Source organism: Hemitrygon akajei, chromosome 19 (assembly GCF_048418815.1).
Source record: "Hemitrygon akajei chromosome 19, sHemAka1.3, whole genome shotgun sequence".
Classification (NCBI taxonomy): Eukaryota; Metazoa; Chordata; class Chondrichthyes; order Myliobatiformes; family Dasyatidae; genus Hemitrygon; species Hemitrygon akajei.
Window position 1 is genome coordinate 76,554,553 of NC_133142.1, and position 22,585 is coordinate 76,577,137.

General features: G+C 48.2%; 1 protein-coding gene and 1 long non-coding RNA gene across 4 annotated transcripts in view; one reads left to right on the plus strand and one right to left on the minus strand.

The window, feature by feature from the left end:
* LOC140742087 (uncharacterized) overlaps window positions 1–22,585 on the plus strand; it is a 175,654-nt gene that overhangs the window by 74,590 nt on the left and 78,479 nt on the right. The window lies entirely within an intron of this gene.
* The window catches only part of LOC140742085 (semaphorin-3F-like), a 340,273-nt gene that overhangs the window by 16,115 nt on the left and 301,573 nt on the right, over window positions 1–22,585 (minus strand). Inside the window, exons 16-17 of the mRNA XM_073072913.1 lie at window positions 15,962–16,029; window positions 12,418–12,551 (exon numbers count right to left, since the gene is read on the minus strand). Coding sequence (XP_072929014.1) covers window positions 12,418–12,551; window positions 15,962–16,029 — 202 coding nt within the window. The remainder of the gene's footprint in view (window positions 1–12,417; window positions 12,552–15,961; window positions 16,030–22,585) is intronic.

Sequence of the window (22,585 nt, forward strand, 5' to 3'; positions counted from 1 at the left end):
CCTAGTCCGAGTCGAGTCCGAGTCCAGGTTCCTAGTCCGAGTCGAGTCCGAGTCCAGGTTCCTAGTCCGAGTCGTCCGTGTCCAGGTTCCTAGTCCGAGTCGTCCGTGTCCAGGTTCCTAGTCCGAGTCGTCCGTGTCCAGGTTCCTAGTCCGAGTCGTCCGAGTCCAGGTTCCTAGTCCGAGTCCGAGTCGAGTCCGAGTCCAGGTTCCTAGTCCGAGTCCGAGTCGAGTCCGAGTCCAGGTTCCTAGTCCGAGTCCGAGTCGAGTCCGAGTCCAGGTTCCTAGTCCGAGTCGAGTCCGAGTCCAGGTTCCTAGTCCGAGTCGAGTCCGAGTCCAGGTTCCTAGTCCGAGTCGTCCGTGTCCAGGTTCCTAGTCCGAGTCGTCCGTGTCCATGTTCCTAGTCCGAGTCGTCCGAGTCCAGGTTCCTAGTCCGAGTCCGAGTCGAGTCCGAGTCCAGGTTCCTAGTCCGAGTCCGAGTCGAGTCCGAGTCCAGGTTCCTAGTCCGAGTCCGAGTCCGAGTCGAGTCCGAGTCCAGGTTCCTAGTCCGAGTCGAGTCCGAGTCCAGGTTCCTAGTCCGAGTCGAGTCCGAGTCCAGGTTCCTAGTCCGAGTCGAGTCCGAGTCCAGGTTCCTAGTCCGAGTCGAGTCCGAGTCCAGGTTCCTAGTCCGAGTCGAGTCCGAGTCCAGGTTCCTAGTCCGAGTCGAGTCCGAGTCCAGGTTCCTAGTCCGAGTCGAGTCCGAGTCCAGGTTCCTAGTCCGAGTCGAGTCCGAGTCCAGGTTCCTAGTCCGAGTCGAGTCCGAGTCCAGGTTCCTAGTCCGAGTCGAGTCCGAGTCCAGGTTCCTAGTCCGAGTCGAGTCCGAGTCCAGGTTCCTAGTCCGAGTCGAGTCCGAGTCCAGGTTCCTAGTCCGAGTCGAGTCCGTGTCCAGGTTCCTAGTCCGAGTCGTCCGTGTCCAGGTTCCTAGTCCGAGTCCAGGTTCCTAGTCCGAGTCGAGTCCGAGTCCAGGTTCCTAGTCCGAGTCGAGTCCGAGTCCAGGTTCCTAGTCCGAGTCGAGTCCGTGTCCAGGTTCCTAGTCCGAGTCGTCCGTGTCCATGTTCCTAGTCCGAGTCGTCCGAGTCCAGGTTCCTAGTCCGAGTCCGAGTCGAGTCCGAGTCCAGGTTCCTAGTCCGAGTCGAGTCCGAGTCCAGGTTCCTAGTCCGAGTCGAGTCCGAGTCCAGGTTCCTAGTCCGAGTCGAGTCCGAGTCCAGGTTCCTAGTCCGAGTCGAGTCCGAGTCCAGGTTCCTAGTCCGAGTCGAGTCCGAGTCCAGGTTCCTAGTCCGAGTCGAGTCCGAGTCCAGGTTCCTAGTCCGAGTCGAGTCCGAGTCCAGGTTCCTAGTCCGAGTCGAGTCCGAGTCCAGGTTCCTAGTCCGAGTCGAGTCCGAGTCCAGGTTCCTAGTCCGAGTCGAGTCCGAGTCCAGGTTCCTAGTCCGAGTCGAGTCCGAGTCCAGGTTCCTAGTCCGAGTCGAGTCCGAGTCCAGGTTCCTAGTCCGAGTCGAGTCCGAGTCCAGGTTCCTAGTCCGAGTCGAGTCCGTGTCCAGGTTCCTAGTCCGAGTCGTCCGTGTCCAGGTTCCTAGTCCGAGTCCAGGTTCCTAGTCCGAGTCGAGTCCGAGTCCAGGTTCCTAGTCCGAGTCGAGTCCGAGTCCAGGTTCCTAGTCCGAGTCGAGTCCGTGTCCAGGTTCCTAGTCCGAGTCGTCCGTGTCCATGTTCCTAGTCCGAGTCGTCCGAGTCCAGGTTCCTAGTCCGAGTCCGAGTCGAGTCCGAGTCCAGGTTCCTAGTCCGAGTCCGAGTCGAGTCCGAGTCCAGGTTCCTAGTCCGAGTCCGAGTCGAGTCCGAGTCCAGGTTCCTAGTCCGAGTCCGAGTCCGAGTCGAGTCCGAGTCCAGGTTCCTAGTCCGAGTCGAGTCCGAGTCCAGGTTCCTAGTCCGAGTCGAGTCCGAGTCCAGGTTCCTAGTCCGAGTCGTCCGAGTCCAGGTTCCTAGTCCGAGTCGAGTCCGAGTCCAGGTTCCTAGTCCGAGTCGAGTCCGAGTCCAGGTTCCTAGTCCGAGTCGTCCGAGTCCAGGTTCCTAGTCCGAGTCGTCCGTGTCCATGTTCCTAGTCCGAGTCGTCCGTGTCCATGTTCCTAGTCCGAGTCGTCCGAGTCCAGGTTCCTAGTCCGAGTCCGAGTCGAGTCCGAGTCCAGGTTCCTAGTCCGAGTCCGAGTCCGAGTCGAGTCCGAGTCCAGGTTCCTAGTCCGAGTCGAGTCCGAGTCCAGGTTCCTAGTCCGAGTCGAGTCCGAGTCCAGGTTCCTAGTCCGAGTCGAGTCCGAGTCCAGGTTCCTAGTCCGAGTCGAGTCCGAGTCCAGGTTCCTAGTCCGAGTCGAGTCCGAGTCCAGGTTCCTAGTCCGAGTCGTCCGAGTCCAGGTTCCTAGTCCGAGTCGTCCGTGTCCAGGTTCCTAGTCCGAGTCGTCCGTGTCCATGTTCCTAGTCCGAGTCGTCCGAGTCCAGGTTCCTAGTCCGAGTCCGAGTCGAGTCCGAGTCCAGGTTCCTAGTCCGAGTCCGAGTCCGAGTCCAGGTTCCTAGTCCGAGTCCGAGTCCGAGTCCAGGTTCCTAGTCCGAGTCGAGTCCGAGTCCAGGTTCCTAGTCCGAGTCGAGTCCGAGTCCAGGTTCCTAGTCCGAGTCGAGTCCGAGTCCAGGTTCCTAGTCCGAGTCGAGTCCGAGTCCAGGTTCCTAGTCCGAGTCGAGTCCGAGTCCAGGTTCCTAGTCCGAGTCGAGTCCGAGTCCAGGTTCCTAGTCCGAGTCGTCCGAGTCCAGGTTCCTAGTCCGAGTCGTCCGTGTCCAGGTTCCTAGTCCGAGTCGTCTGTGTCCATGTTCCTAGTCCGAGTCGTCCGAGTCCAGGTTCCTAGTCCGAGTCCGAGTCGAGTCCGAGTCCAGGTTCCTAGTCCGAGTCCGAGTCCGAGTCGAGTCCGAGTCCAGGTTCCTAGTCCGAGTCGAGTCCGAGTCCAGGTTCCTAGTCCGAGTCGTCCGAGTCCAGGTTCCTAGTCCGAGTCGAGTCCGAGTCCAGGTTCCTAGTCCGAGTCGTCCGTGTCCAGGTTCCTAGTCCGAGTCCGAGTCGAGTCCGAGTCCAGGTTCCTAGTCCGAGTCCGAGTCCGAGTCGAGTCCGAGTCCAGGTTCCTAGTCCGAGTCGAGTCCGAGTCCAGGTTCCTAGTCCGAGTCATCCGAGTCCAGGTTCCTAGTCCGAGTCGAGTCCGAGTCCAGGTTCCTAGTCCGAGTCGTCCGTGTCCAGGTTCCTAGTCCGAGTCGTCCGAGTCCAGGTTCCTAGTCTGAGTCCAGGTTCCTAGTCTGAGTCCAGGTTCCTAGTCTGAGTCCAGGTTCCTAGTCTGAGTCGAGTCCGAGTCCAGGTTCCTAGTCCGAGTCGAGTCCGAGTCCAGGTTCCTAGTCCGAGTCGAGTCCGAGTCCAGGCTCCTAGTCAGAGTCGAGTCCGAGTCGAGTCCGAGTCCAGGTTCCTAGTCCGAGTCCGAGTCCGAGTCGAGTCCGAGTCCAGGTTCCTAGTCCGAGTCGAGTCCGAGTCCAGGTTCCTAGTCCGAGTCGAGTCCGAGTCCAGGTTCCTAGTCCGAGTCGTCCGTGTCCAGGTTCCTAGTCCGAGTCGTCCGAGTCCATGTTCCTAGTCCGAGTCGTCCGAGTCCATGTTCCTAGTCCGAGTCGAGTCCGAGTCCAGGTTCCTAGTCCGAGTCGAGTCCGAGTCCAGGTTCCTAGTCCAAGGAGTCCGAGTCCAGGTTCCTAGTCCGAGTCCGAGTCGAGTCCGAGTCCAGGTTCCTAGTCCGAGTCCGAGTCGAGTCCGAGTCCAGGTTCCTAGTCCGAGTCCGAGTTGAGTCCGAGTCCAGGTTCCTAGTCCGAGTCCGAGTCCGAGTCGAGTCCGAGTCCAGGTTCCTAGTCCGAGTCGAGTCCGAGTCCAGGTTCCTAGTCCGAGTCGTCCGAGTCCAGGTTCCTAGTCCGAGTCGTCCGAGTCCATGTTCCTAGTCCGAGTCGTCCGAGTCCAGGTTCCTAGTCCGAGTCGAGTCCGAGTCCAGGTTCCTAGTCCGAGTCGTCCGAGTCCAGGTTCCTAGTCCGAGTCGAGTCCGAGTCCAGGTTCCTAGTCTGAGTCCATGTTCCTAGTCCGAGTCGAGTCCGAGTCCAGGTTCCTAGTCAGAGTCGAATCCGAGTCAAGTCCGAGTCCAGGTTCCTAGTCCGAGTCGAGTCCGAGTCCAGGTTCCTAGTCCGAGTCGAATCCGAGTCCAGGTTCCTAGTCCGAGTCGAGTCCGAGTCCAGGTTCCTAGTCCGAGTCGAGTCCGAGTCCAGGTTCCTAGTCTGAATCCAGGTTCCTAGTCTGAGTCCAGGTTCCTAGTCCGAGTCGAGTCTGAGTCCAGGTTCCTAGTCCGAGTCGAGTCTGAGTCCAGGTTCCTAGTCCGAGTCGAGTCGAGTCCGAGTCCAGGTTCCTAGTCCGAGTCGAATCCGAGTCAAGTCCGAGTCCAGGTTCCTAGTCTGAATCGAGTCCGAGTCCAGGTTCCTAGTCCGAGTCGAATCCGAGTCGAGTCCGAGTCCAGGTTCCTAGTCCGAGTCGATTCCGAGTCCAGGTTCCTAGTCCGAGTCGAGTCCGAGTCCAGGTTCCTAGTCCGAGTCCAGGTTCCCAGTCCGAGTCGAGTCCGAGTCCAGGTTCCTAGTCCGAGTCGAGTCCGAGTCCAGGTTCCTAGTCCGAGTCCAGGTTCCTAGTCCGAGTCGAATCCGAGTCGAGTCCGAGTCCAGGTTCCTAGTCTGAGTCGAGTCCGAGTCCAGGTTCCTAGTCCGAGTCGAGTCCGAGTCTGAGTCGAATCAGAGTCGAGTCCGAGTCCAGGTTCCTAGTCCGAGTCGAGTCCGAGTCCAGGTTCCTAGTCCGAGTCCAGGTTCCTAGTCCGAGTCCAGGTTCCTAGTCCGAGTCGAGTCCGAGTCTGAGTCGAATCCGAGTCGAGTCCGAGTCCAGGTTCCTAGTCCGAGTCGAGTCCGAGTCCAGGTTCCTAGTCAGAGTCGAATCCGAGTCGAGTCCGAGTCCAGGTTCCTAGTCAGAGTCGAGTCCGAGTCTGAGTCGAATCCGAGTCGAGTCCGAGTCCAGGTTCCTAGTCAGAGTCGAGTCCGAGTCTGAGTCGAATCCGAGTCGAGTCCGAGTCCAGGTTCCTAGTCCGAGTCGAGTCCGAGTCCAGGTTCCTAGTCCGAGTCGAGTCCGAGTCCAGGTTCCTAGTCAGAGTCGAATCCGAGTCGAGTCCGAGTCCAGGTTCCTAGTCAGAGTCGAATCCGAGTCGAGTCCGAGTCCAGGTTCCTAGTCAGAGTCGAGTCCGAGTCTGAGTCGAATCCGAGTCGAGTCCGAGTCCAGGTTCCTAGTCAGAGTCGAGTCCGAGTCTGAGTCGAATCCGAGTCGAGTCCGAGTCCAGGTTCCTAGTCCGAGTCGAGTCCGAGTCCAGGTTCCTAGTCCGAGTCGAGTCCGAGTCCAGGTTCCTAGTCCGAGTCCAGGTTCCTAGTCCGAGTCGAATCCGAGTCGAGTCCGAGTCCAGGTTCCTAGTCTGAGTCGAGTCCGAGTCCAGGTTCCTAGTCCGAGTCGAGTCCGAGTCTGAGTCGAATCAGAGTCGAGTCCGAGTCCAGGTTCCTAGTCCGAGTCGAGTCCGAGTCCAGGTTCCTAGTCCGAGTCCAGGTTCCTAGTCCGAGTCCAGGTTCCTAGTCCGAGTCGAGTCCGAGTCTGAGTCGAATCCGAGTCGAGTCCGAGTCCAGGTTCCTAGTCCGAGTCGAGTCCGAGTCCAGGTTCCTAGTCAGAGTCGAATCCGAGTCGAGTCCGAGTCCAGGTTCCTAGTCAGAGTCGAGTCCGAGTCTGAGTCGAATCCGAGTCGAGTCCGAGTCCAGGTTCCTAGTCAGAGTCGAGTCCGAGTCTGAGTCGAATCCGAGTCGAGTCCGAGTCCAGGTTCCTAGTCCGAGTCGAGTCCGAGTCCAGGTTCCTAGTCCGAGTCGAGTCCGAGTCCAGGTTCCTAGTCAGAGTCGAATCCGAGTCGAGTCCGAGTCCAGGTTCCTAGTCAGAGTCGAGTCCGAGTCTGAGTCGAATCCGAGTCGAGTCCGAATCCAGGTTCCTAGTCAGAGTCGAGTCCGAGTCTGAGTCGAATCCGAGTCGAGTCCGAGTCCAGGTTCCTAGTCAGAGTCGAGTCCGAGTCTGAGTCGAGTCCGAGTCTGAGTCGAGTCCGAGTCTGAGTCGAATCCGAGTCGAGTCCGAGTCCAGGTTCCTAGTCCGAGTCGAGTCCGAGTCCAGGTTCCTAGTCCGAGTCGAGTCCGAGTCCAGGTTCCTAGTCAGAGTCGAATCCGAGTCGAGTCCGAGTCCAGGTTCCTAGTCAGAGTCGAGTCCGAGTCTGAGTCGAATCCGAGTCGAGTCCGAGTCCAGGTTCCTAGTCAGAGTCGAGTCCGAGTCTGAGTCGAATCCGAGTCGAGTCCGAGTCCAGGTTCCTAGTCCGAGTCGAGTCCGAGTCCAGGTTCCTAGTCCGAGTCGAGTCCGAGTCCAGGTTCCTAGTCAGAGTCGAGTCCGAGTCCAGGTTCCTAGTCAGAGTCGAGTCCGAGTCTGAGTCGAATCCGAGTCGAGTCCGAGTCCAGGTTCCTAGTCCGAGTCGAGTCCGAGTCTGAGTCGAATCCGAGTCGAGTCCGAGTCCAGGTTCCTAGTCCGAGTCCAGGTTCCTAGTCCGAGTCCAGGTTCCTAGTCCGAGTCGAATCCGAGTCGAGTCCGAGTCGAGTCCGAGTCGAATCCGAGTCGAGTCCGAGTCGAATCCGAGTCGAGTCCGAGTCCAGGTTCCTAGTCCGAGTCGAGTCCGAGTCCAGGTTCCTAGTCAGAGTCGAATCCGAGTCGAGTCCGAGTCCAGGTTCCTAGTCAGAGTCGAGTCCGAGTCTGAGTCGAATCCGAGTCGAGTCCGAGTCCAGGTTCCTAGTCAGAGTCGAGTCCGAGTCTGAGTCGAATCCGAGTCGAGTCCGAGTCCAGGTTCCTAGTCAGAGTCGAGTCCGAGTCCAGGTTCCTAGTCAGAGTCGAGTCCGAGTCTGAGTCGAATCCGAGTCGAGTCCGAGTCCAGGTTCCTAGTCCGAGTCGAGTCCGAGTCCAGTTTCCTAGTCCGAGTCGAGTCCGAGTCCAGGTTCCTAGTCCGAGTCGAGTCCGAGTCTGAGTCGAATCCGAGTCGAGTCCGAGTCCAGGTTCCTAGTCCGAGTCGAGTCCGAGTCTGAGTCGAATCCGAGTCGAGTCCAAGTCCAGGTTCCTAGTCCGAGTCGTGTCCGAGTCCAGGTTCCTAGTCCGAGTCGAGTCCGAGTCCAGGTTCCTAGTCCGAGTCCAGGTTCCTAGTCCGAGTCGAATCCGAGTCGAGTCCGAGTCGAATCCGAGTCGAGTCCGAGTCGAATCCGAGTCGAGTCCAGGTTCCTAGTCCGAGTCGAGTCCGAGTCCAGGTTCCTAGTCCGAGTCGAGTCCGAGTCCAGGTTCCTAGTCCGAGTCGAGTCCGAGTCCAGGTTCCTAGTCCGAGTCGAGTCCGAGTCCAGGTTCCTAGTCCGAGTCGAGTCCGAGTCCAGGTTCCTAGTCCGAGTCGTCCGAGTCCAGGTTCCTAGTCCGAGTCGTCCGTGTCCAGGTTCCTAGTCCGAGTCGTCCGTGTCCATGTTCCTAGTCCGAGTCGTCCGAGTCCAGGTTCCTAGTCCGAGTCGAGTCCGAGTCCAGGTTCCTAGTCCGAGTCGAGTCCGAGTCCAGGTTCCTAGTCCGAGTCGAGTCCGAGTCCGAGTCGAATCCGAGTCGAGTCCGAGTCCGAGTCTGAGTCGAATCCGAGTCGAGTCCGAGTCCAGGTTCCTAGTCAGAGTCGAGTCCGAGTCTGAGTCGAATCCGAGTCGAGTCCGAGTCCAGGTTCCTAGTCAGAGTCGAGTCCGAGTCTGAGTCGAATCCGAGTCGAGTCCGAGTCCAGGTTCCTAGTCAGAGTCGAGTCCGAGTCTGAGTCGAATCCGAGTCGAGTCCGAGTCCAGGTTCCTAGTCAGAGTCAAGTCCGAGTCTGAGTCGAATCCGAGTCGAGTCCGAGTCCAGGTTCCTAGTCAGAGTCGAGTCCGAGTCTGAGTCGAATCCGAGTCGAGTCCGAGTCCAGGTTCCTAGTCAGAGTCGAGTCCGAGTCTGAGTCGAATCCGAGTCGAGTCCGAGTCCAGGTTCCTAGTCCGAGTCGAGTCCGAGTCCAGGTTCCTAGTCCGAGTCGAGTCCGAGTCCAGGTTCCTAGTCCGAGTCCAGGTTCCTAGTCCGAGTCGAGTCCGAGTCGAATCCGAGTCGAGTCCGAGTCCAGGTTCCTAGTCCGAGTCCAGGTTCCTAGTCCGAGTCCAGGTTCCTAGTCCGAGTCGAGTCCGAGTCGAATCCGAGTCGAGTCCGAGTCCAGGTTCCTAGTCCGAGTCGAGTCCGAGTCCAGGTTCCTAGTCCGAGTCGAGTCCGAGTCCAGCTTCCTAGTCCGAGTCGAGTCCGAGTCCAGGTTCCTAGTCCGAGTCGAGTCCGAGTCCAGGTTCCTAGTCTGAGTCCAGGTTCCTAGTCCGAGTCGAGTCCGAGTCCAGGTTCCTACTCCGAGTCGAGTCCGAGTCCAGGTTCCTAGTCCGAGTCGAGTCCGAGTCCAGGTTCCTAGTCCGAGTCGAGTCCGAGTCCAGGTTCCTAGTCCGAGTCGAATCCGAGTCAAGTCCGAGTCCAGGTTCCTAGTCAGAGTCGAGTCCGAGTCTGAGTCGAATCCGAGTCGAGTCCGAGTCCAGGTTCCTAGTCAGAGTCGAGTCCGAGTCTGAGTCGAATCCGAGTCGAGTCCGAGTCCAGGTTCCTAGTCCGAGTCGAGTCCGAGTCCAGGTTCCTAGTCCGAGTCGAGTCGAAGGCAAGTTCAAGTCCAGTTTCCAAGTCGAAGTCCTAGTCCAGGTTTTACTGGTTTGTTATCCAATGTTTACATCCATGTTGACATTCATCCTCACTCCTTGGCCTTCCTAGTAACTATCAATAAACTCTGTTCTGTTCATACTACTTCTGTGTCTGTGTCCTGCACTTGGGACCGCTCCCAACGCCAATTTATACCTTTCCTACCCTTACCTGCATAGACCATCCAAATGAGAAACTCAGAAAAAAATTATATAGCCTCCTAATTTCCCTAATTTAGTCAAAAGACCCTAATTGCATAACATATCATATGCTTCTTCCTGTTTCAAAAATACTGCTGTTGCAACTTCTTTATTCACCTGTGCTTTCTTAATATCATCTTCCAAACATAAAACTGAATCCAATGTCGTTCTCCCCTTCTGAAATCCACTCTGTAAAATGCTATATCACCTCTTTTTTTCCAAAATATAATTCAACTGCTCTATTACCATACATTCCATAAGTTTACACAAATGGGATGATTTTGGTCTATAGCTAGATGGATCTGACGGAGGTTTTCCAAGTTTTAGAGTAGGCACCATTACTGCCATTTTCCATGAGGGAAGATGGCCACAATTCTAAATATGATTCAAAAATTTTAATATTATCTTAAGAGAGTTGTCAGCCATATGTTTAAACAAACAATAACATATATCATCCTTTCCTGGCCCTGTCTGACCTGTACTAGCAACAGCTTTTTAAAATTCACACAAAGAAAACTCAACATCATTAATACTATCTTTGCTACAGCTGGCTTCCAACACATCAGGGTATTCGCCTAGAGCTTTATCCTACATTGTTTAGCCTCTTCACTTAAATTAGCTTGTTTATGAATTGCAGCAAATGACTGACCCAGTAACTCAACCTTCTGTTTCAGTAACAATAGTATTACCTTCTTCAATCAATACTAGAATATTATTAGCACTATGAATCCCTCCCCACTATATTTTTAATCATTCCCCAAACATCTCTAAAGTTTAATATCCCTTCCAATACTGTCACAATATGACCGCAGTAAACCTTTCTCGCAACCTTCACTACTTTCCTCACCATGGCCTGTGCCTTTTTATACTGAATAGGGTCATTCAGACAGCGTTACTTTTTAACTTTCCTAAATACCTTATTTCTTTCCCTAATTCCCTCTGCACACGCCTCCCTCTGCCATGGTACAGTCTTTCTCCTGTTAATGCTCTTTTTAATAGGAATCACTTTCACTGCTGTGAATAATGTGACATAACCTTTCATTGCAGATATCCACATCATCCTCAGCATTCAGCCCTGATAGATGTTCATCAAGCCTCTTGCAATTCCACCTCCTAAAAGTGGTCTTCTGTCCCCACACCAAAGCTTATAAATATAGGAAAATTATCACTTCCCAAAGCTTCGTCTCCAATGACATCCCACTCACTCACTCCAGGCAGAACGTTTGAAACTAAAGTCAAATCTATAGCAGTTTCAGAACTATTATGAACATTAAATCTCATACTCCTCCCATCATTAAGATGTGAAATATCAAAACATTTTTCTACAATCAAACCATTACCATCATTCTGTGAACAATCCCACAGTGAACTACATGTTAAAATCCCCAGACCATAGAACCCTTAGTGATCTAGAGCTACATACGATGAGGGGCATTGATCGTGTGGATAGTCAGAGGCTTTTCCACAAGGTTGAAATGGTTAGCACGAGAGGTCACAGTTTTAAGGTGCTTGGAAGTAGGTACAGAGGAGATGTCAAGGTTAAGTTTTTTACACAGAGAGTGGTGAATGTGTGGAATGGGCTGCCAGTGATGGTGGTGGAGACGGATACGATCGGCTCTTTTAAGAGACTCCTGGATGGATACATGGACCTCAGAAAAATCGAGGGCTCTGGGTAACCCTAGGTAATTTCTAAGGTAGGGACATGTTTGGCACAGCTTTGTGGGCCGAAGGGCCAGTATTGTGCTGTAGGTTTTCTATGTTTCTGTATGCTTACCAACAAATCAATTGAAAGCTTTCCACAAGGGTTATAAAAATACCACTTTAATATGCCTACCTGTTAAATCAAATACTTGTACAAGTGTCTCATGCGTTTCATTTACATCCACAGCTCTATGTCCTATTCCTTTCCTTATAAAACTTGCAACACCACCTCCTCTACCAACTAATCTATCACACCAAATTACAATATAATCCTGCAAAGAAAAACTTAAATGTGGTAACAACCAGCTTTCCTGAATACATCGGGTGGATTTGATAAATCAGAAACAAATTTCCTAAAGTCTTGAGCATTAGAAATCAGGCTTCTCGCATTCCATTGCAAAATTCCTATGCCCATTACATACCTTCACAATGAGGCTGAAATACAGATACCCCACCCATCACAGCTTCATTTACAGCTTCCCACATAACACCAGCTATACCCAGATACTTTTCAGTTGCTTTCACAATAATCTTAATTTTCTCAATATGACTAGGTGTCTGGGTGGTACAATTCACCACATCTGTTATGAACATTACAAACTTTATTTTATCAGCTAGTAAAGTATCTTTAGTAAGAGGAGTATGATGCTGACATACAGCCTCTGACTTCACATTCTGTTCTCTGACTGGCAATATTTGATCAATGTTTGGCTTAACTTTTTGCACAGCCTCCGCATAATAAATACCTAACCTATTGAACCTATTGAACTTCAGCTGCCTTCTTAAACACTTCACATCCTCTATAAGCTGCACAATGCTGTCCTCTACAATTACAACATTTAAAAGTTACACCTTCACAATCTTCACATTTGCGTTCCCCACCACATTCACTGCATCTCAGTTTCTCATGACATACTGCCGCAACATGTCCAAACCTCTGACTTGTGTAAAATTCTACTCAACCTATTCAGGTTACACACTTTTATGTCCTTTTATTTATGCATAGTTTTTCAAACATTCTATTGTATTTCTTTATTTTCCTGTAAATACCTGCAAGAAAATGAATTTCAAGGTAGTATATTTTGATAATAAATTTACTTTGAACTTTGGACCATTACTATGCCATCACAAGCTCAGAAGGTCTTACAGGAATATAAAGAATTGTGGGGCTTCAGTGGTGTGATTAACAGCTCAGCCCAGCATTCCTAGCAGTCAGTGTTATATATTGTTCTTGTTTTAAAATTAGTTCATGAAATTACGGTGGGAAGTTCAAATTCATTTATTGTTACATTTTAGCTCAGGTTATACAGTTGTTCAGGTGTGTGTTTGTGGGTCACCCTGACTGTAACTGGAGTGTGCAATAATCACCTCCTCCATCTGCATGTGACTGAGTGGGTTCTCACTGAGTGACGGTGCTTTGTCTGCTGTTCAGATAAACAAGCTCTTCTTGTCTGTCATCATGGATCGAATGCTTGCCACAATATTTCTGATTGCCCATGAAATTGTTTAAAGGTCATAGCGTGATTGAACTCTTCTAGACAATGGATCAGGTATTATCCACATCACCTATAAATTTACCTCTTTCTTCCGGTCACTGCCATGTCGCTGTAACACCCACTTGATGCTGGCTTGAGGAGATTTGGGCTGGCACTCCAGGAACGTGCTGCTCCCTTCCACACCGTACTGCTCTGTCTCTGCTGTTTTCCTGTTGGCTGTCAACATACCGAAAGAGCATTAGGACTCAAAGTGACACCAACCCACTTCACTAGAATACAGATGGTGCACTAGAATTCCATAGTGCAGACACACGCCATGTAACATACATAGCCACATGTCTCTGAGCTTTTCAGCTTCAAAAAGATCCATAACTATATCCATCTTAGCAAAGCTTTTTGACAAAGTTTTACATGGCAGAATTATTTAAACACAATGGTCTTATTTTGGTGCTGAATTACACAATTCAGCCTGTTGAGTGAGTACTAAAGACTTGTGCTGATCAACTGGCTGGATTGTTCATTGATATCTTTAACCTCTCGCTTCAGCAGTCTGAGGTACCCATTTGCTACAAGCGGGCTTCAGTTATACTGAAGAACATGTTAACCTGCTTCAGTGACTATCATCCAGTAGCATTACAGCCGTTGTGTGAAGTGCTTTGAGAGGTTGGTGATGAAACATATTAACTCCTGCTTGAGAAGCTACTTGGATCTGTTCCAATTTGCCTACCATCAGAACAGGTCTACAGCAGATGCCATTTCATTGGCTTTTCACTCAACCCTGGAATATCTGGACAGTGAAGATGCATACATCAGGATGCTCTTCATTGACTACAGCTCTACATTCATCCCCTCAAAATTAATCAGTTATCTCCAAGACCTAACCTTAACACCTTCTTATGCAAATAGATCCTTAATTCTTCACTTGAAGACCTCAGTCATTTTGGATTGGCAACAATATCTCCTCCACAATCACTATCAGCACAGATGCACCACAAGGCTGTGTATTTAGCTCCCTGCTCTGTACTTACGACAGTGAGGTTGAGCACAGCTCCAATGCCATATTTTAATTTGCTGATGACACTACAGACATAGGCCGAATCAAAGGTGGTGACAAATCAGCATATCAGAGGGAGGTTGAAAATTTGTCTGACTGGTGCCACAACAGCCTCTCAATGTCAGCAAGACCAAGGAGCTCATTACTGACTACAGGAGCAGGAAGGCAGAGGTCCATCATCCAGTCCTCATCAGGGGAGAGGGTCAGCAACTTTAAATTCCTTGATACAAGATCACAAGATCACAAGACAAAGGAGCAGAGGTAGGCCATTCAGCCCATCGAGTCTGCTCCGCCACTCCACCATGATCTAAACTATTCTCCCATCTAGTTCCAATTTCCGGCTTTTTTCCCCATATCCCTTGATACCCTGACTAATCAGATACCTGTCAATCTCCTCCTTAAAAACCCTCAATGATTGGGCCTCCACAGCTGTATGTGGCAACGAATTCCATAAATCCACAAACCTCTGGCTAATCTCCTCATCTCTGTTTTAAATGGGTACCCTCTAATTCTAAGACTGTGACCTCTTGTCCTGGACTCACCCACCAAGGGAAACAGCCTTTCCACATCTACTCTGTCCAACCCTTTCAACATTCAAAATGTTTCTATGAGATCCCCTCTCATTCTTCTATACTCTAATGAATACAATCCAAGAGCTGACAAACGCTCCTCATATGTTAGTCCCTGCATTCCAGGAATCATCCTCGTGAATCTTCTCTGAACTCTCTCCAACATCAGCACATCCTTTCTAAGATAGGGGGCCCAAAACTGCATACAGTATTCCAAATGGGGTCTCACCAGTGCCCCATAGAGCCTCATCAACACCTCCTTACTCTTATACACTATTCCTCTTCAAATGAATGCCAACATAGCATTCGCTTTCCTTACTGCCGATCCAGCCTGGTAGTTAACCTATAGGGTACCCTGCATGAGGACCCCCAAGTCCCTTTGCACTTCCGATTTTTGAATTTTCTCCCCGTCTAAATAATAATCTGCCCGATTGTTTCTTCTTCCAAAATGTACAACCGTACATTTCTCAACATTGTATCTCATCCGCCATTTCTTGGCCCACTCTCTTAAACTGACCAAGTCTCTCTGCAGCCTTTCCCTTTCTTCAGCACTTCCTACTCCTCCACCTATCTTGGTGTCATCCACAAACTTAGCCACAAAACCATTCAATCCATAATCTAAATCATCGATATACAGTGTAAAAAGAGGCCCCAACACTGACCCCTGCGAAATACTTCATTTCAGAAGATCTACTTTGGGCTCAGCATGTGTACATGCCGTTATGAAGAAAGCCCAGCAGTGCCTCTACTTTCTTAGAAGTTTGTGAAGTTTTGGCATGTCATCTAAAGCTTTGACAAACTTCTATGGATGTGCAGTGGAGAGTATACTGACTTGTTGAAACATAGTCTGGTGTGGAAACACCAATGACCTCCCCACCGCTGAGCACATCTATAAGGAGTATTGTTGCAGGAAAGTAGCATGCATCATCAAGGACTCCTCTCATCCAGGCCATGCTCTCTTCATTTTGCTCCCATCAGGAAAGAGGTACTCAAGCCTCAGCAGGGCCAGGAACAATTACTACCACTTGAACATCAGGCTCTTGGACCAGAGGGGATAACTTTACTCAACTTCACTCACCCCATCACTGAACTGTTCCCACAACCTATAGACTTATTTCCTAGGACTCTTCATCTCACGTTCTCAATATTTATTGCGTATTTTGTATTATTATTATTTAGTATTTGCACAGTTTGTTGTCTTTTACACATCGGTTGTTTGCCATTTTGTGTGTGTTTTCTTGTTGATTCAATTGTGTTTCTTTATATCTACTATGAATGCCCCCAAGAATTTCAGGGCTGTATCTGGTGACATGTATGTAGTTTGATAATAAATTCACTTTGAGACTGTTTTTCCATTCCACCTTATTAATCAAGATTCTTTATTAGTCATGGTGTCAAAGTTTATGGGGAGAAGGCAGGAGAGTGGGAGTTGAGAAGGATAGCCGAGTCCTGTGGAATTTCACCTGCAACAGCCTCCCAGCTAAAAAATCTTACCAATCCTTATTGTGGGACTATCTACTGATTTTAAGCCTTTTCAAATGAAGTGAATTGTGGACAATTAGCAGATTGCCTGCACAGTTCAGAAATAGAGGCTCAATGCACCCAGCAGGCAACAGCAGGCAACATCCTTGTAAGTCTCCTCTGCACCCTTTCTATGGTTTCCACGTCCTTCCTGTAGTGAGGCGACCAGAACTGAGCACAGTACTCCAAGTGATCTTCATGTGTATGGTTGATTGACAGTAAACTTGAACTTCAATTTGAGATGCAAATTTGCACATCTTTAAATCTCAAATCTTACCTGTACATTACCTTTAAGTGGTTAATATTCCCTGTGGCATTTCCTGGTGTTAAAGGTGCTATATTACTGGTTTCAGCACCTGATGTCACTCGTGTTTCAATGTAGCAGGTAGTCATCTTCTGGAACCTGGTCATGTAACTGTCCAGGCATCCCTCTCATTCACCCTTTTCTCTCACTAACACGATGCTTACTACGCAACACTTACCATTAGAGTTGTAACCTCGGCATTGTCGGATTGGATTGCCATGCCGCACATCTTGTCTTCGGCTTCGCCTGTCAAGGACAAAAGGAAACAGGTTCTAGCAAAAGCCACAAAAAGTCAGTTCGCAGATCATAATTTATTTTGTTTCAAGTGAAAATTGTAATTGGTACCTTTGATATTCCCAGAGTCAGCATTAAAACATCCACAGATGGGTTAAATCCCTCTTTAGATTAGTAAACCTGCATTTCTAGGCCTTTTTTGCTTTCCTCTGATTTTGCATTCTGGCACTGCTTAATCAGGTGTCTCCTGCATCTAATAAAGTGGCCGCTGAGTGTATGTTCATGCTCTTCTGCTGCTGTAGCCCATCCACTTCGAAGTTCAACATGTGTGTTCTTGAGATGTCCTTCTGCACACCATTGTTGTGTTGTGTGAGTTACTGTCACATTCCTGACAGCTTAAACCAGTCTGCTCATTAACAAGGTATTTGCACTCACAGAAGTGTCTTTAAATTTGAGAGACTGGTGGGCATGAAAATCCTGGGAGATCAGCAGTTTCTGAGATACTCGAACCACCCTGTCTAATTCCAGTCAAAGTCATTTAGATCACATTTTGATCCCAGTCTGATGTTTGGTCTGAATAACAACTGAACTTCTTTACCATGTCTGTGTGCTTTTACGCATTTAGTTGCTGCCACATGATTGGCTGGTTAGATATTTTCATTAATGAGCAGGAGTACAGGTGAATTTAATAAAGTGCGGACTGAATTATCGGTGTCTCTGAATTTTAACTTGGGCTTTTATTTTGGTAAAGGAAGGAAAAACAGAACAAGTGCAGTAAAATGCAAATGATGGTCACACCAAGCCTTGCACAGATATTCTCGGCTGAAGAAACCATTCTGAACAGAATTAGGCCATTGGGCCCATTGAAACTGTTCTGTAATTCAATTTTTCCTCTCAACTTCATTCTCCTGCCTTCTCCCCATAATCTTTGATGCCTCAACTAATCAAGAACATATAAAAGTCCACTTTAAATATATTAATTGACTTGGCCTCTACAGCTGCTCCAGCAATGAATTCCATAGATTCACCACCTACAGGCTAAAGAAGTTCCTCCTCATTTCTGTTCCAAAGGGATGTCCTTCTATTCTGAAGCTGTGTCCTCTGGTGCTGGATTCTCCCACTACTGCAAACATGGTCTCCATGTCAATGAAATCTACCCCCACCCCCTTTCTTCTAAAGTCCAGTGAGTACAGGCCAGGAGCAATCAAATGACCTTCACATGTTAACACTTTTATTCCTGGAATAATTCTCTCTGGATGCTTTCCAATGCCAGCAAATCCTTTCTAAGATAAGGGATCCAAAACTGCTTAGAGTCCAATCAATATTTAATAGCTTTTATTTATTTATGTATTGTTACATTGTGGAGTGGGCCCCTCCATACCTTCAACCCATACCACCCAAAACCCCCAATGTAACCCTCGCCTAATCATGAGACAACTTACAATCACCTATTAACCTACCAATCGGTACATCATTGAATTCTGGGAGGAAACTGGAGCACCTGGATGGACCACATGCAGTCATGGGGATAAACATACAAACCCCTTACAAACAGTGGCAGGAATTGAACCTGGGCCATTGACACTGTAAAGCACTGTGCTAACCACTACATTACCGTGCCACCCTAGTAGAATTGTAAAACAAAACTGCAAGATTTATTTGAAATCATTAGAGAAGGATGTTGATATCATCACTTTATAATCTGCATGAATTATTCTTGTTGCTAAATTTTAATTTTAGTCTGGTTTTTGGTAGAGGGAAAGAATATAAAGTACAAAATACATTTACAAATCTAGCCAAATGCAAGTGATGACCATACCATCCTTGCATATGTGTTATGGACGGAATGGGACACTCTTATACTGCAGATCTCAATAAAACCTCTCTTTTCTGCTTCAAAAGAGGCCATGGGATAATTTACACCCATATCAACAGAAATGTCAAGTGACAAGACACACTGCAGACCACTCTATTGGTACTGCTCTAGAGATTGGTTATACAATGTCCAGTGGTGGGATTTGAACACAGAACTACTTGAATCAACTGAATGAGGGAGAGAACAAAACAAAGATCAAGCAAATCATCATGCAAGAATTTAGAATTTGGATTAATTTCAAATGAAATTGCTGTTCTCGCTCTGTGGGATGTGATGGGCAGCATTTAGTTGTTGCCCATCGCATCCCACAGAACAAGAACAACGATTTCATTTGAAATTATTTCAAGTTCTAAATTCTTGTAGGATGATAAATAGACTAACAGAAGTTTGGAAAGATAGAATAAATGACAGTTTTAATAAAACCAAGAAATGGTTCTTTGCATGAATTTATTACTAAGGAATACAATTTATTTCCACTGTGACAACAGCCGTGGCAGATGCACTGTGGAGGACAGAATGAGGTTCGGATGAAAACTTCAAGGAGCTACTCAACACAACTGCAGAATGTATTGCATTAACACTTAGATACTAGATACCCTTGTACAATATTAATAAAACCGTATGATGTGGAAGTAAGCCATTTGGCACAACATGGTTACAGAAGGTAAATTCAAGCATGACTTTCCAATGAGTTTGGGTGAGACTAGAACTAGAGGCCATGGGTTAAGGGTGCCAACAACATAGGTAGAAAAGGGACAAGGCCCTGAAAACAGAATACAGGAAGGAAGCTGAGAAGCAGGACCTCAAGGGTAGTAAACTTGGGATTTCTGCCTGTGCCACGCGACAGTGAGGATAGGAATGGAATGAGGTGGAGGATAAATGCGTAGCTGAGGGATTGGAGCAGGGGGCAGGGATTCAGAGTTCTGGATCATTGGGACCTCTTTTGGGGCAGGTGTGACCCGTACAAAAGGGACGGGTTGCACTTGAACCCATAGGGGACCAATATCCTTGCAGGTAGGTTTGCTAGAACTGATGGGAGTGGTTTAAACTAATATGGCAGAGGGATGGAAACCAGTATTTTAGAGCTGAGGATGAGTAGGCAGCTTTACAAGTAGATGATGTGATATGAATGAAAGGAAGGACTAGCCAATGATTGAGTACAAATGCAGACAGGGCAAAGAGTTAAAATGTACCACAGAGGCAAAGTTCATAAGAACTAAGAATGTAGGACTGAAGGTGCTGTGTTTAAATGCACGTAGCCTTCAGAATAAGGTGGATGAACTCATGGTACAATTACAGATTGGTTGCTATGACATTATGGGCATCACTGAGTCGTGGCTGATAGTAGGCCATAGTTGGGAACTTAGCATTAAAGGATATATTGAAAGGAGAGGCAGGAAGGCATAGGAGGTGGCATGCCTCTATTGGTAAGAGATGGAATTATATCTTTAGAAAGAGAGTGACATAGGGTCAGAGAATGTTGAATCTTTGTGGGAGGAATTAAGAAACTGCAAGGGTAAGAAAAACCATTATAGGCCTCCAAATAGTAGCCAAGATGTGGGGATGAGATTGCAAAGGGAGCTGGAAAGGGTATGTAATAAGCGTAATGTCACAATTGTAATGGAGGACTTCAAAATACAAGAGGTTTGGGAAAACCAAGTTGGTGTTGGATAGCAAAAGAGGGAATAATTTGTTGAAAGCCTATGAGACAGCTTTTCAGAGCAGCTTGTGCTTGAGCTTTCAAGGGGAAACGTTATCTTAGATTGGGTGTTGTGTAATAATCCAGATCTTATTAGTCAGCTTAATGTAAAAAAACACTTTGGAGGCAGTGATCATAATATGATTGAATTCATTCTGCAATTTGAGAGGAGAAGCACAAGTCACATGTATCAGTATCACAATGGAGTAAAGGGAATTACAGAGGCATGAGAGTGGAGCTTGCACAGATGGATACTGGCGGGGATGACAGCAGAACAGAGATGGTTGAAGTTTCTGGGAATAGCTCACAAGGTGCAGGATAGATATATCCCACAGAAGAAGAAGTTCTCAAATGGCAGGGGTTGGCAACTGTGACTACCAAGAGAAGTTAAGGACTGCATAAAAGCCGAGGAACGGGCATATCACCAAGACCAAGGAGATGGTGGTGGACTTTAGGAGATCTAGGCCTCATATGGAGCCAGTGATCATTAATGGAGAATGTGTGGAGCAGGTTAAGACCTACAAGTATCTGGGAGTACAGTTAGATGAGAAGCTAGACTGGACTGCCAACACAGATGCCAACCCTGGATTGGAGAAGGGGGAATCTAATAGGAGAGGACAGAAGACCATGGAGGAAAGAAAAAGGGGGAGGAGGACCATAAGGAAGTGATGGGCAGTCAAGACAATAAGGTGAGAGAGGGAAAAGGGGATGGAGAATGGTGAAGGAGAGAGTGGTGGAGGGGAGGGCCTTAACGGAAGTTCGAGAAATTGCTGTTCATGTCATCAGGTTGGAGGCTACCCAGATGGAATATAAGGTGTTGTTCCTCCAACCCGAGTGTGACCTCATCACGCCAATAGAAGAGACCATGCAGAGACATATCAGAATGGGAATGGGACGTGGAATTAAAATGGATGGCCACTGGGAGATCCTGCTTTCTCTGGTGGACGGAGCATAGGTACTTGGAGAACTAGTTTCCCAATCTACGTTGGATCTCACTGATATACAAGAGGCCACGCCAGGAGCATCAGACACAGTATATGACTCCAACAGACACACAAGAAGGACTGTTTGTGGCCCTGAGTGGTAGTGAGGGAGGAGGTGTAGCACTTGTTAAGCTTGCAAGGATAAGTGCCAGAAGGGAGGTCAGTGGGGAGGGACAAAAGGACAAGGGAGTTGCGTGGGGAGCTATCCCTGTGGAGAGCAGGAGGTTGGGGATGGAGGGGAGGGAAAGCCGCGCTTGGTGGTGGTATCGCATTGGAAAGAGTGGAATTTGAAAAGAATTATTTGCTGGACGTGGAGGCGGATGAAGTGGTAGGTAAGGACAAGTGGAACTCTATCCCTGATAGAATGGCAGGAGGATGATATGAGAACAGACGTGGAAAAGGAAGACATCTCCTTCGTCCTGGATTGAAAAGCCTCATCCTGAGAGCAGACGTGGTGGAGATGGAGGAATTGAGAAAGGGATGGTGTTTTTTACAAGTAACAGGGTGGGAAAAGCTATGGTCCAGTAGCTGTGAGAGTCAGTGGATTTATAATAGATATTAGTAGATAAGCTGTCTCCAGAGATAGAGACAGAGAGATCAAGAAAGGGGAGGAAGCTGCAGAGTTGAGAAAGGCATGATAATGCATTTTGAAAGAAAGGAACAATAGTGCAGACTATTATCTAAATAGGGAGAAAATTCAAACTTCAGAGATGCAAAGGGATTTAGGAGTTCTTATGCAAGATTCCCAGAAAGTTAATTCACAGGTTGAATCTGTGGTAAAGAAGGCAAATACAATGTTGACATTTATTTCAAGGGGAATAGAATATAAAAGCAAGTTGATAATGGTGAAGCTTTAGTCAGGCTGCACTTAGAGTATTGTCAACAGTTTTGAGCCCCTTATCTCACTCAGAAGGGATGTGTTGTCATTAGAGTCCAGAAGAGGTTAACGAGAATGATTCTGGGAATGAAGGGATTAACTTATGAGGAGCATTTGGCAGCTTTAGACGTGTATTCACTGGAATTTAGAAAAATGTGTGGAGATCTCTTTGAAACCTACCAAATGTTAAAAGGACTAGATAAGCTGGATGTGGAGAGGATGTTTCCTATAGTGGGGGTATCCAAAATTAGAGGGCACAGCCTCAAAATTGAGGGGCATTGAGCTGGCATTAAAACTCATTATACCAGCAGCACAATATAAATCCCAACAATTTACAGCATTAAAAAAATAATCACAGCTCAATTGTGCTTTTTGCAATGACCTTAAACTGTCTTATGTTGACTATACTTCCCCTTATTTACTGTATGGAAAACTTCATCAGTGGGCTTCAGTTAGACTTTTGAGTAAAATTATGTAATAGATCTCACTGCTGGCTGTGACAATGTTCCTGTTGGGAAAGAATTTTAATACATTCAAGATTCAAGATTATTTAATGCAATTTCCTGGAGACAAATGTAAAGAAAACAAAGTAATTGTTACTACAGATCTGATTCAACACAAAGAACACAAAAATGAATACAATAACTAAAAAGCATGATAAATATAAATACATATCTTCTATAATCGATTGATTATATATCCATAAAGTGAGTCTAGGGCATACATAATGTAGAAACATAGAAAACCTACAGCACAATACAGGCCCTTTGGCCCACAAAGCTGTGCCGAACATGTCCCTACTTTAGAAATTACCTAGAGTTACCCATAGCCCTCTATTTTTCTAAGCTCCCTGTACATATCCAGGAGCCTCTTAAAGGACCCTATTGTATCTGCCTCCACCATAATCGCTGGCAGCCCACTCCACGCACTCAACACTCTCTCTGTGAAAACTTACCCCAGACATCCCCTCTGTACCTTCTTCCAAACACCTTAAAACTATGCCCTCTTGTGCTAGTCATTTCAATCCTGGGAAAAAGCCTCTGACTATCCTCACAATCAATGCCTCTCATCATCTTATACACCTCTATCGGGTCACCTCTCATCCTCCGTCACTCCAAGGAGAAAAGCCCGAG